At 31.7% G+C, this 14,256-nt stretch overlaps 1 protein-coding gene across 1 annotated transcript; it reads right to left on the bottom strand.

The window, feature by feature from the left end:
* Positions 1 to 348: 348 nt before the first annotated feature.
* Positions 349 to 4,320, bottom strand: LOC113786135 (uncharacterized). Its single transcript, XM_027333181.2, has 7 exons — positions 4,188 to 4,320; positions 3,919 to 4,058; positions 3,750 to 3,826; positions 2,074 to 2,241; positions 1,432 to 1,542; positions 927 to 993; positions 349 to 830 (listed from the first exon to the last, which is right to left on the bottom strand). The coding sequence occupies exons 2-7, from the start codon at positions 4,037 to 4,039 to the stop codon at positions 550 to 552; spliced, it is 825 nt and encodes a 274-aa protein (XP_027188982.1). The 5' UTR covers positions 4,040 to 4,058; positions 4,188 to 4,320; the 3' UTR covers positions 349 to 549.
* Between the last annotated feature and the right edge of the window lie 9,936 nt (positions 4,321 to 14,256).

Raw genomic sequence — 14,256 nt, 5'->3', positions numbered from 1 at the left:
TATTATCCAAATAAAACAATTTACATTAAAGGATTTAAATTCCTTTAAAAAATTACTCTAAAATTAATCTGACAATTCTACATCAAAAACCTATAATTGTTGGACACTCATACGGATCCACCGTTCGACCAGGTCCATATTAAGAGACTACATAAACTAATTATGATAAAAAATAGTCAATTCAATCCGATTTCTTCAATACTGGTTTCAAACACTGATTCAACATCCATTTCTGCCAACTCTAATATTATACACCTAGTCAACTTACTAGTTTACCATCAATGTTTATGACTAGACATGCCATTATTGTAGAAACCAAACAAAGCTGATAAATGAGAATAAAACGGATGTTCCAGCACAAAATTTAATTATTTGCATAAAGGGGCAAACAAATTTCTAATACATAACCTAGGCATTTATAGAATTAGTCTCAGTGTGAAACATGGTTTGCATATTTCTCAACTATTTTTGACGATGCACAAGAATCAATTCGACAAAAAAAATGCCATCGCCATAAAGCAAACCATGAAACTTGCAAACAAGTAAGGATCATGCAGCTGCAGCATCTAAGTTTTGACTGTTAGATTTGTTTTTCCGTCCCCAAACAGGATTGGTCTCAATAAGCTGGTGCGGTACAAGTCGAGACTCCCTCTTAGTAAGCTTCTTAAAGTTATGGACCTTCAGCCTAGCAATATCTGCTTCTTCTTCAGGGGTTATCTCTCTTAGTACAATTGTTAGCCTGCATTCTGCTCTGAATCTGATTCCAGATCTTCCTCTGGCATGGTAGGAAACTCTCTTCTTAAAATATCCCTTTCCTACGAATGCTTCGGCTGTAAGAAACAGGAACACAGCATCATTAGTAGAAAGAAAACAAGGCAATAAAACAACTTCACAACTAACATTTTTTAGCACAGAAAAAATATTACCAACAATGAGGCGCTCCGGATCCAACCCATGATTGTGAGAGGCGTTTGCACGGGCTGAATGAATAACCTGCAATTTGTAAAAAACTTTAAAACATGCTTTTCCTATAAAGAGCAGTAGAAGTAAACCTTCCTTGTCAATTGAAATCGAAAAGACCTCAAATCTATAGTATGAAACATTTTTAGGGCATATGTCAGAATATCAAGCATAGAGCATCGAAGAGGAAGGACTCCGCAAATTTAGAGATATTGGAGATATAAAGATAAAAAATCATGAAATTGGAAAATGAAAGCTAACAAGAAACTTGGTGTCAAAATATAGTCCCAATGTAAAAATCTACAACTCGAAATAAAATAAAATAAAATAAAAAAAAGGCAAAGGTCTAGGAGTGGAAAAATGATGAGTAAAATCTGAAGCATATCCCAGAAGAACTTCGAAGGCAATTAAAATATATAGCTTTTACAGTCTTGGCAAATTAGGTGACAGAATAAAACCAAGTGTTACTACCTGATATACAGTTTTTGCAGCCCGTTTTACTGTCACTTGTAACTGCATCAATGCATCTTTAACAAGCATACCACGAACCAAAGCAGCAACCAAGTTGACCTTCTTTGGACTCTAAAATAAGGTTTAAAAAATGAACATACATTAAGTCTAACCATAAGTTATTACTGTTTCCAGAGCAACCAAGATCTTTAAGGGAGACATTTCAATGGGAAAAAAATTAGATGCCAAAGTGTCTGCATAAAATTGTTTCAGACTGATTAAAATAACACAGTTTATTAACAAGTAGATGTGATTTTGACGTGTCCAAATGAGAAAGGGTGTGTGGGAAGCTTGGAGCAAAGGAGCTCAACTGAATGAATAAAGTAGAAACTATTTCTCCATCAAAATGACGATAATTTCATTAATTTCCCTTTTTTTTATATGAAAATGCAATTGGTTTTCTTTGATGCACATTTTAGCAATTAAAATTCTGTTACATTCAATTTAAAATTTTCAGGACGAAAATTTAAATACTGATTTTTTGAGATCTATCAAATATGCCCATAGTGTAAAATTGAATGTAAATCACTTACATCCAAATCATGCATATAAGAAAACCAAAAGCAATTCATCAAGATCAAAAAGAGATAAGGCATCTCAAACCTGCTTTATTCCCTTTAGTATTGCTTGAACTTTGTCTGCCTTAGTAATAGTTTTCTGATTCTGTTCTTCACCTGTTGATCTCCCTAATAACGAAATTGGAACTAAAGGTGACGAAACAGGTGTTTCCTCGGATGATTTTGCAAGCAACTGAGTAGAACTTGAAATTCCCTGAATAGAACCAAATAATAAAATACATAACATGAAATAAAGAAGAGGATGTTTTCAGTAGCTAAATAAATCTTTACAAAGATTTAATAATTATAACACAAGCTCAGTGTGACCCAAGATAGTGATTTGGTGAGTTGGAAGATAAATTCAAACAAGCTTGTATATGTAAACCTCAAAAAAATATGATCATGAAGTCCAAGAAAACAAGTTGACACAGTTTAGAAAGCAACAAGAGGAATCATTATGATGGTGATTGTTGATATGAAAAGATGTTTAAAGAAGAAGTGATATGCAAAATCCAAGCATTCTTCTCCAACCAGATGCACCACAAAAAATCAAACGGTGCACAGTTCCTCACAATCTTAACTATTTTTCTTGTTCAAACCTTTAAACCCTATTGTCAAGATTTCCCTAGAGACAAACCAAATACTCTCTACAAACACCAAATGACCTGTTCTAGAAAAAATTAGCAATAAGACAACATAAACAATGTATAACTGACTCAGAGTTGGTCATGCACATTACACAAATATAAATGCAAGTAGCAGTTTTAGGTATTCCACTCTGCCAAAAATAACTGGTGTTTATTCTATTCAGAACCACATTTGGGGCAAAAAACTTTGCCTTAGAATAAACTTTGGATTTCTTAATAAAATATCAAGTGAAAACTTCTCTACACTAGGAGCATGAATTTAAAATGAATTGCTTACTAAAGAAACCACTACAAGGCCTGAAGGAGTGAAATCATCCAACCTATAATCATGAAAGGCCAACATTTTCTTGTGAGTCTTAGTTTTCTTATGCCACACTAACAACTTGAGGAAACTCTTGGCACATGCACAATCATTTTTGAATGCACAAGATTCACAATTTAATATCCAAAACTACATAAAAAAGAAAAATTCAATCAATGAGAAAAAAGACACTTCCACTTTTTGTCATGGTATCAATGAGAATCCCCACTCAATCTATAGGAGAAAACTTTAGAACCCATTTACTTTGAGAAAATGTTTTCCATTTTCTATTTTCACTTTTAACTACAAAACTATCACCTTATTTTCAACTTATCTCCTGTTTTCAAAGATGTGTACAAAAAATACTGACAGAAAAAAGAACACAATTTCTCAAAGGAAACAGGCTTTTAGTGAATAATTTGTGAATACTAGTTAAAATTAATTCCGTTACTACCACTACATAAAGCACAGCTGCAAACAAACATCGTAACATCAAATCAATTTTGACATACATGAGAATATAAGATGCCCTCCCTTCCAATTAAACCAATGCCTCAAACTTCTAAACCAATTAGCGTTGTCAATTGCAAATCACAAAAACTAACAAAAGCGCCACTATTTAACAACATTTTGTACTAAATCCTGTATCTCAAAACAGCGGCTATTTGTTCAAAATCTTCTATGCTATAGCTGCTATTTGACAGCACCACACTCGAACCAATACATCAATAATGAATTAATGATAGTGTAATCAAAACACGATTTTAATTTTACCTGATATCGTTGCAAACAGTGATAAATAGGCCTTGAAAAGCTAGGCAAACTTGTGGACCATTGCCTCTGTAACTGACCTACAATACCAAAGAAAGGTTTTTGCTAATGAACCTTAACAAACTTCAATAACTAAAAATACCACAAAATGGTAAAAGAAAAAGCTATTAACCTTGTGAAAGAGAAGAACTGAAGCGAGAAATTAAAAGATTTGAAGCCGAATGATTGGCATTGTCGATTCCCTTATGAATGCGACGAAGAATTGGGAAAATGTGCCTCTGCCACTGTACCATGATTGTTACTGTTTTTCTTCTGTAGAAGGGAAAAGGAATAGGAATAGTTATTCAAATTTCAGACCTAGACAATCGGGGAATCACGATGCGGTGCAAAAATCGCGTGGGAAACGCATTCGAAATATGAATTTAAGAAAAGAAAAAAAACCTGGACGAGTTTATCGGTGATTGTGGCGGCCGACGACGGACTCCGAGTGAGTTTTCCGGGTAGATGAGTTCAGTGGGACTCCAAGTTATTTGTGATACTCCAAGAGAAAACTGGCAGCGGCTGCATTTTGCTAATTTATTTTTTATTTTAATTGTTAATTGTTTTACTTTTGTTTTTTTTTTTTTTACAGTTTGCTAATTTCTTATTGTGAACGATGGGCTCTTCTAAAGTAAGTGAATGGGCCTTGGATTAGAATTCCAAATGATTTTTTTCCCAACTTTACCCACATTAAATTTGAAAAAGAAATTTAAAAAACTTTACCCACATTTACTTGTTCTGGAAAATTAGAAACCTAAATTTTAAAAAATTTAAAAATAATTTAAAAAAAAAAAAATAGTTTGTACGCAAGTTTTCAAGCTTTTGTGCTGAAGAAGATAAATTAAGTTTTTCGAAAAACTTTTATGTACCAAAAAATTTTGGATGGTTAAAAAAAAAATTTGAGTTTGTAAAATAATAAAAAATTTCAAGGATAAAGTTGGTATTTTTAAAACTTGTGGGATATAGGTATAACAATGGGTGTATAAAGTAAAATGTTCTTTGAAAAAATAATGCTAAGAACAAACCATCTAATACACTCTACAAAATACTCTCTTAACTATTGGATCACTTCATCATTGGTTAAAAATACATCAATCGGCAATCAGTTCTACTAGTTTGAAAATAGATGGGTAAACCATTATTTTAGCCCATGAAAATATAGGACGTCATCATTTTGGTCTTTGATTCAGTAAAAAAAATTCAAATTAGTCATCTAATCATCAAAATATCAGTCAGTTTAGTTCATGACATTATAACAGTAATAGACTATTTTGACATTAAATTATATCTTTTAATGACTTTTGTTATAGTAAATTGTATTTTTTTTAAGAATTATTTTAATTATTTGAGTATTTTGGTGAGTCAGAAACTAAAATAAAAATGTTCTATATTTTGAGGAACTAAAGTGATTATCTTGATACCCTACTTCCTCCCCATTCTCTCCAATGTTTTATTCTTAAAAGTGATTTTGTTCTCAGAATCTCTTGGACTTTCCTCCACAGACCCTTTAAAAAAAAGTGTGAAACGATAACACTCATTTTTTATGGGTGGTTGTCAAGGGTTCAAAAATAGAGTATAATAGGTTTGAAAGAAAGACCAATTTCAGATATAATTTTTATTTACTAGGATATGGGTAATGGTTGTCAAGAACCATAAATTCACAAGAAAGTCTATTAGCTTCAAGTATTATCTAATTATCCATACGATTTCAGTATGCAAAACATATATGCTCTTTCCATAAGAAAAGAAAAATTAAAAATCTTGTCATTTTTACCAAATCCAACACAAACAACCCCAAAAAGAGAGGTATTATAATTGTTAAGATGTAAGGTGAAGAAATAGAAAGAGAAAGAATGTAAAAGAAACCTAATAAAATATAGAGATAATTTTTAAATTGATAAAATGAGAAAGATAATTATAATAATAGGTATAATAAAATTTATATACTTATATTAGAACAACTAATTTTTAAATAAGACAACTAACTTGTAACTATCACATAACTAAAATAACTAACTTATAATTTATTTTACATCTCTAACATCCTCCCTTGAGTGAGTAGATGTTCATAGCACTTCTTGGTATATCTATTTTTCTCAATAGATTAAATTGGTCCTCCTATTTTAAATTACAATAGTTTTGATCTCTCCTTTGAATTTGTAAACTAAAAAATAATGATGTGACATATTTTAAAGGTTTAAATATGTTTTTGGTTCTTGCAAATATGTTTTTAATTGATTTTAGTCCCTTAATTTATTTTATTTTATTTTTTGATTTATTTTTTATTTTATTTTATTTTTTAATTAATTAATAAACCAATTAAATAATAAATACTCAATAATCTTCATCTTATACCCCAAATTTTTTAATATCGTCAGGGTGAATCTCAGGTAGGACCCACTCTTTTTTTAGGAGGAAAAAAGAGTGAAGATTATTGAGTTTTTGAAGTAACAATGTCGATTTACAAGGAAAAGGGAGTTTGAATTGTAAATGTTCATTTTTAAAAATTCCGGAAAAACTTAAGGACTTAACTCAAGAATGATCTTAGTTAAGAAAACACAAAACGGATAACGTTCTTTGTTTTTATCAGAAATTGGATAACGTTCTTGGTTAGTTTGAAAAAACAGAAATTCAGTTTATGTTTTAATTCAAGTAATTAACCAGGCTTAATAAATAAGGAGATAAGAGAAAGAATATCACACAAGGATGTATCCTGGTTTATCCAACTTGGACTACGTCCAGTCCTCACAGCTACGAGTTTTTCCACTACGTGTTTAAAACAAAGAACCTTCTTGGTTTTACATCACGTAATTCATATCAGACTTGAACTAGTACAAGCTCTATTTCTTTCCACCCAGAAAGAGATTAAATCAATTCACTTATCAGCCTTGATAGGATTTCAAACAATCTATTCAAACTATACTAAACTCTTATAGTTTGAGTTTTACAATAATGATGAAATTATTTTGATAGAATCTGATATGTCTCAACTCTTGTTTGAGATTCGATTCTTTTCAAAGAATTCAGTACAATAATAACAGAGTAATATGTATAATCAGAACTGAATCTTTCTTGAGAAAATGAGAATTTCAAGTATGTGAATGTGAATGATTTGTGAGACTTGATAACACTTGAATTTCTTGCAGTTTCCCTATGCATTGGTCTTTCTTTTATAGGTATTTTGGAGCATTTAATAAAGGTCAAAAGAGATGTTGGTAGTGCTCTGTCAGTTTTGACCAATACTTAGCCTTTGAACACTTTATGAAATCTGTTTGATTTGGTTGATTTATACGTTTTTGATCAGATTGCTTTTGTGTTTAATGATCCTTTATGTTTCAGATGTATATGTTGATGTTATATTTTTGATCTTTAGATTTGATTCTGTCCAAAACAGTTTGGAGAATGATGATGAACTTCTGTAGAAATATGGAGATTGATACTTAACTTCTACAGAAACGGAGATTGATAATCAATCTCACGACAAGAAAACACTCATTTTGTGGCCAACTTTACAAATATTTTGTGGCCGAAAAAAAAACCTCACAAATTAGTGACCGAAAAATCCCTCACAAATACAAAAAATCAAATTGATCTTTATTTGTGGTTGAAAAATCTCTCACAAAAGACTACAATTTTAGCTGGATTTTGTGGCTGTCTAAACCCTCACAAAATCACAACGTTGTCATTTTTTGAGGGTTTAGGCCGCCACAAAATTCAGCTGAAATTGGAGTCTTTTGTGAGGGCTTTTTCAGCCACAAAATCAACCCTTTTGTGAGGGTAAAGGCCGCCACAGAGGCAAGCCATTTGTGGCCGCCCAGGCCACCACAAAATCATTGGTCCATTGCACTTTGTGGCTGCAAAGGCCGCCACAAATACCCATTGTTACGTTCCAATTTGTGGCCGCCCAGGCCGCCACAAATTCCTTATTTTCTGATCGTTAAAGCCACCACAAATGCTCATTGTACCGTTGGATTTTGTGGCTGCTTTGGCCGCCACAAATGATCAATAATTTTCTATAAATATCACTTCACTCCTCTTATCATTTTTCACTTCTACCTTCTCTCTATACTTTCTTTCTAAATTTTCTCTCCACCTTCTCTCTACAAAAATTATCTCTCCAAGCTTTTTCTTTACTATCTTGAATTTTGGTAAGTTTATATTATATATTTAGTTTTTAAATTTTATTTTTGATTTGAAGACATGATTTATATTATAATTTTATTTTTGGTAAGTTTATATTATAATTTTGGTAATTTTGGTAAGTTTACATTTTGATTTGTAAGACATGATTTATTAATTTTAGAATGTTTTATTTGGTTTGGTAGTAATTACTTTAATTAATATTAATATTATATTTTTATATATAATAGTTATTTTAATTTTTAAATTTAATTTAAATTTAAATTTTATTTTAATTTTAATTTAAATATTATATTTTAAATTTAATTTAAATTTTAATTAAATGGTAATATTATATTTTAAATTTAAATTTTAAATTTATATTGATATTAGTTTATTATATATAATATATTTAATTTAAATTTTAATAAATTGTAATATTATATTTTAAATTTAAATTTAAAATTTATAGTGATATTAATTTATTATATATAATATTAATTTCAAATTTAATAAAATTAATTTTTTAATAAAGTGAAAATTTTGTGGCGGCCTAAGCCCTCACAAAATATTTATTTTTTAATGTTTCATCCTTTGTGGCGGCCTAAACTCTCACAAAAGAAGACATTTGTGGCGTTCTGGGCCCCCACAAAATCTTAATTTTAAAATTCAGCTTTAACCTTTGTGGCGGCATAAGTCCTCACAAAAGGATGCATTTGTGGCGGATTAATCCCTCATAAAAAGAGGACTTTGTGGCGGCCTTTGCCCTCACAAATGACAACGAAAATTTCAAATTTTGTGGCCGTTTTGACCGCCACAAAGGTTTGTGACCACCTTATTTGTGGCTGCCAAAAGCCGCCACAAATGTCTCCTTTGTGTCTGCTTCCCCTCCTTTGTGAGGGCTTTTGGCCCTCACAAATTCAATGAATTCTTGTTGTGTTTGGACTCTCAGTTATTGAACTTTATGGAGATTGATAATCAATCTGGAGGTTCAGACTTGATCATTTTGGATGACTTCCTGATGTCTTGTACATATCAAGATTGATTAACTTTCTTGACAGTTAAGCTGGAGAAGGTTCATACTTTTTTAACTTGTTTGTTTCATGAGCTTTTATCTTAGTGATCCGAATGCCTTCTTTGACTAGAATGGATCCTACTTGTTCCTTGCCAAATAATAATAACCTTAGTATGAAATTCAGAGGCAAAATCTTCTTTGAACTAATGGAGATTGATTGATTTTGAGACTGTGATGATCAGTCTTGATCCTGGAGAACATTCTCCGTTTTGTCCAGAATGTTCTTATTTCTTTTATCTGTTCAGTTTTTATCTGATTTTTTTGCTTTGCTTGATTCCTATCTTTGAATTAATTCAGTCAAAAGCACAAATTAAAATAACATAACATTTTAGAATCATAATTAACATTCTTAATTAACCTTTATTTATTTTCATTAAAACTTTAATTTGAGAGTTTGTCTTAACAGTTTTTTAATCATTTAATTAAAAAAATTGGGTTTGAAGATGAAGATTATTGAGTTTTTATTATTTACTTGGTTAATTAATTAATTAGTTTTAAGTTTTTAATAAAACGATTAAATGAGTTAATAAAATGAATTTTAATTTTAAATATTAAATATTGTCTAGTCAACAACAATTACACGGTCATCATGTGCCACTTCATCCAAAATTAGCAATATCACAATTTTTTACTAAAAAATATTCATAAAGGACTTTTTAAAACTTCTTAGAAATTGCAAGGATATAAATCAAACAAAAAAAATTACAGGGACTAAAATCAAAATAAAATATATTTGCAAGAACCAAAAACGCTAAATGATTAAACTAAAAAGTAATAATGTAACATGTTTTAAATGACGTAATATATCATACAATAATGTTAAATAATTAATATTCATGAAAGTGCAACAAAGTCCTCTAAAAACTTAAATTTCAACTTCTCAAATTATTTATTTTTGTAATTTAATTAATAATAATATAAATAATTAATGCATCTTAGATGATTCTACATTGCTAGATCTTATGTCATGTCATTTAAAATAAATTAAATCATCATTTTTAGTTAGAAAAATTGAGGGAGAGACCAAAACTGTCAAATTTTAAAATTGAAGGACCAATTCTACAAATTGGTAATATTAGGAAGACCGAAACTACAGTTAAACCAAAAAGTAAAATAATAAAGAAATATAATGAGAAACGCTGAAATATATCAACTAAAGGATTTTGAAATGTCAAAATAAATCAATTAAGAGATTTTTAGAAGATTTATTCTTCGTTTAAGAACGAGAAAGATTATAATGCAATCTTACTTCTTATTTTTTTGTAGTAGGTGCTAAATCGAGTTTACACATTTATGCAAGATTTTCTCTTGCGTTTTTATTTATTTATGAAATCTCATACGCAACTCTTTGATCATTATGACTTCTAAATAAAAATCCAATTATGAATTTTTTTTAAAAACAAGAACAATCTTGCTTTTTCGATATTGGTAAGTGTTGAATCTAGAGTTTACACTTCCATGCAAGGTCTATATTGCATTCGTTTTTTTAATGTCAATGTGGCTAAAAAGAAAAAATTTGCCACCAAATGTTATTGGTGTTTTTGACGAAATCTTCAATAAATGCACGTGACTCCATCTTTTTCATTGACACGCCCATGTCATTGTTTTTTTCTAAAAAATAAATAAATAAATAATATTATAATATTAATTAATTAAAACCAACTCCACTGCATTTTCTTTTCCACCTCACCTCATTTTTCTCTAATTCATTTTCCCCTTTCTTCTCTCTCTCCCTCTCCCCCATTTTGTTGCTGTTTTTTTTCCCTCTCCTTCTTTTTGCTTCTTCTCACTTTAATGCTCAAACCCTCAACCATTAAAAAATGAAGTTAACATCCTCACAAGCATAATTTCTCATACTCCTACAAATGCTCTTTGTTAGGATTTTTGAGTTAGGGTTTGTGCTATAGAGAAAAGGGTACCCATCTCAAGAGAGTTGTTGATTGAAACTCTTTGAGGTAAATACACAACTCTAATCCTAGTATGAATTCATAGAAAAATGTAGTTTTGTTTAAAAATCTTATTTTTGTGCTTAGAGTATATTTAACTGATTCCTATGGTTTCTTAGAGTTAGCTAAACTTTAGAATAATTTTTTTCTAAAGTCTTGGAAATATTTTTGATACTCAGATTTGTCAGCTGAGATCTGTTGAGACAAAATCTCTCAAATGATTTTAATGATAACAAAATTACTTAAGAGATTATGATTGTGGTTAATGACTAACATGTGCTCTTGAGTGTATTCATATAATATAATAGGTTATTAATCATTAAGGCAAAAAGAAGAAAAAAGTGATTATGGCCTGAGGATGGAAAACCCTCGTGAGGATGGAAATTGCTGCAAGCGCGAGGATGGAAATTGCTGCAATTTGAAATATCTCCAGATTTGGACAATCTGATTTCTCACCAGAATAATTGTGTTTATTCAAATGTATAACAATGTCAAACATGAATAAACAAAGCATTCAAAAGTAAGAGTCAAAAGGTCAAAAGAAAAAGGCTAGATCTAGTATGTAAAGGAAATGCTAGCAAAAGTGAAAGCAACCTATCAAGCATGTGCAAAGGTCAAAATCTGACCATTTAATGGGCTTGCACGTTTTAATTCATAAGGAAGTCAAGTTAGCAAAAGGCAACTTGAAACAAGCCAAAAATGGAAGATCACATGTTGCTGCCAGATCTGATCCTCGGACTGAGTATGACAGTCCTATGTCATAAAGTGGCTTTTTCTCTCTTGTCCACATCACCTCAAAAGATGAAGCCAACCTAGACCTTAAAGACTTCGAAAAATGCAGCTCAGAAACAGCCTTGCACTTTGATTAAAGAGAAAAAGCAAGGACATGTCAAGATCAAAGACTATGCTGCAAGAGGATGGTTCTGCCTAAGCCTAACAAGCTGAGTGGCAGTTCTGTAATTTTGATGAAAACCTTGGATCCTTTGAAAATGAGCTCCAACGGTCATCAAGGGCTTGGATCTCTATAAAATGCATACAAGCTCTCCATTGGAAGACACACAACACACTTGCATAAAAAGATCAAGCATCTTAAAGCTTTCAAGAAGCAAATCACATCCTCCCTTATTACTTTCTTTGATCCTACACTATATCTTTGTATATCTTTTGAGAAAGTATTAAGTATCAATCACTCTCATTCTACTTTGTAATTTCCTAGTGAGTGAAGCTTGGAAATATTTGGAAATTGATTGTAAGCTTGGTGAAGCTTGATAATACACAGTTGTAATCATCCTCGGGTTGAGGATTGATCTGTTTTGAAAGTTAGTGAAATCTCACAAGGGTGTGAGGACTGGACGTAGCCATCTTTGGGTGAACCAGTATAAAATTGTGTGTGTGTCCCTCATATTCTGCTCCTACTTTTTTACTCAGCTTAGATCTAACGATTTAAAAATCCCATCATCGAGCTAGTCATCCTCAGCAAGAGGGTAGTTTTTAAAACACTTAAAAATTGTTTTTAACAGCAAAATCCCTATTCAACCCCCCTTCTAGTGATATTTAGCTACAACAATTGGCATCAGAGCAAGGTTCTCTAAAAAATACACCTAACAGTGTAAGAGAAAAAGATCCAAAAAGAAATATGTCAAAAGCTAAGTACATCCCTGAAGGAGGATCATCCAGCCGACCTCCCTACTTTGATGGTACAGATTACTATCATTGGAAAGGTAAGATGAGGCTATTTCTCATATCACAAGACAACAACATGTGGTCTGTGGTGGAAAATGGAGATCATGTCATCAGGACCAACAACGCAGATGCAACCTCCGATGAGAAACCTCAAGCAAGGTTTTCTAAAAAAATACACCTAGCAGTGTAAGAGAAAAAGATCCAAAAAGAAATATGTCAAAAGCTAAGTACATCCCTGAAGGAGGATCATCCAGCCGACCTCCCTACTTTGATGGTACAGATTACTATCATTGGAAAGGTAAGATGAGGCTATTTCTCATATCACAAGACAACAACATGTGGTCTGTGGTGGAAAATGGAGATCATGTCATCAGGACCAACAACGCAGATGCAACCTCCGATGAGAAACCTCAAGCACAATGGACGGCTGATGAAAATGCAAAGGTACTCCTAAACTCTAAAGCTCATTTATTTCTAACGTGTGCTTTGTGCAGGGAAGAGTATGACAGAGTTGAAGAATGCAAAAACGCTAAAGAGCTATGGGATACTCTAAGAATTCATCATGAAGGATCAAGTCATGTAAAAGAAGCAAGGATAGATATGGGAGTAAGGGATTTCGAACTATTCGAAATGAAGGAGGATGAAACCATTGATGAAATGTTCTCAAGGTTAACCATCATATTGAATAACTTGAGATCTCTTGGAAAGGTATACTCCGTTCAAGAAAGGATAAGAAAGATCCTAAGAAGTTTACCAAAAGAATGGAGGCCAATGGTAACTGCCATTACAGAAGCAAGAGATTTGACCAACATGAAATTAGAAGATTTGGTTGGAACTCTAAGAGCTCATGAACCATTGTTATTGGCTGATAAACCAAACAAAAAGGGAAGAATGATTGCTCTAAAAACCAGCCAAACAGAAAGCTCCAAGAAGAATGAAGATGTCATAACAAAGGAAAGCGCAGAGTATCCTCTGTCTGAGGATGAGGATGACCTCGTTCTGATTTCCAGAAAAATCCAGAGGATGCTAAACAGAATAGGACAGAATAGAGGACCTCCTCAAAAAGAAAAAATTGACAAAAGTCAAATAACTTGTTATGGATGCAACAAGATGGGACACTATAAAACTGAGTGTCCTCTCAACAAAAGGAACTCCAGAAAATTCCCATACAAAAACAAATCCATGATGATCACTTGGGATGATAGTGATGAGTCATCCTCGGAGCAAGAAAAGGAAGAAGAGGCCAACCTATGTCTCATGACAAAATCAGAAAATGACAAGGTAAGTATTTCTGATCTATGTCCCAATTGTGAAAAATTAGAAGTTGAATTTGATAGCCTTTTAAATGACTCATACACTTTATCTCAAAAATGCATGTTTCAAAAAACCCAACTTGTTGAGATAAAGAAACAAAATGAAGAGCTACAGAAAAAGAATGATGAATATGTTAAAATCATTCAAGAGTTGCAGCAATCTCACTTTCAAAATTCTGAGAAACAAAAAATTCTTGAAACGCATCCTCCTGACGAGGATACAGAAAAGGAAATTTTGAAAACTGAGGTTATGGAACTAAAAAATGATATTTCCAACTTTGTCAAATCTACAGAAACATTTCAAAAGATAATGGGGTCCCAATCTGGAATATTTG

Source organism: Cicer arietinum, chromosome 4 (genome assembly GCF_000331145.2).
Source record: "Cicer arietinum cultivar CDC Frontier isolate Library 1 chromosome 4, Cicar.CDCFrontier_v2.0, whole genome shotgun sequence".
Classification (NCBI taxonomy): Eukaryota; Viridiplantae; Streptophyta; class Magnoliopsida; order Fabales; family Fabaceae; genus Cicer; species Cicer arietinum.
This window is presented reverse-complemented; position numbering and strand designations above follow the sequence as displayed.

What these genes read in the sequence shown, in the direction of transcription:
- LOC113786135 (XM_027333181.2), bottom strand. Translation starts at nt 4,039, where the DNA reads ATGGTACAGTGGCAGAGGCACATTTTCCCAATTCTTCGTCGCATTCAT. An exon ending in CTGCAAAAACTGTATATCAG is followed by an intron (nt 994 to 1,431) that starts GTAGTAACACTT and finishes TACAAATTGCAG; the next exon opens with GTTATTCATTCAGCCCGTGC. An exon ending in TCCGGAGCGCCTCATTGTTG is followed by an intron (nt 831 to 926) that starts GTAATATTTTTT and finishes TGTTTCTTACAG; the next exon opens with CCGAAGCATTCGTAGGAAAG.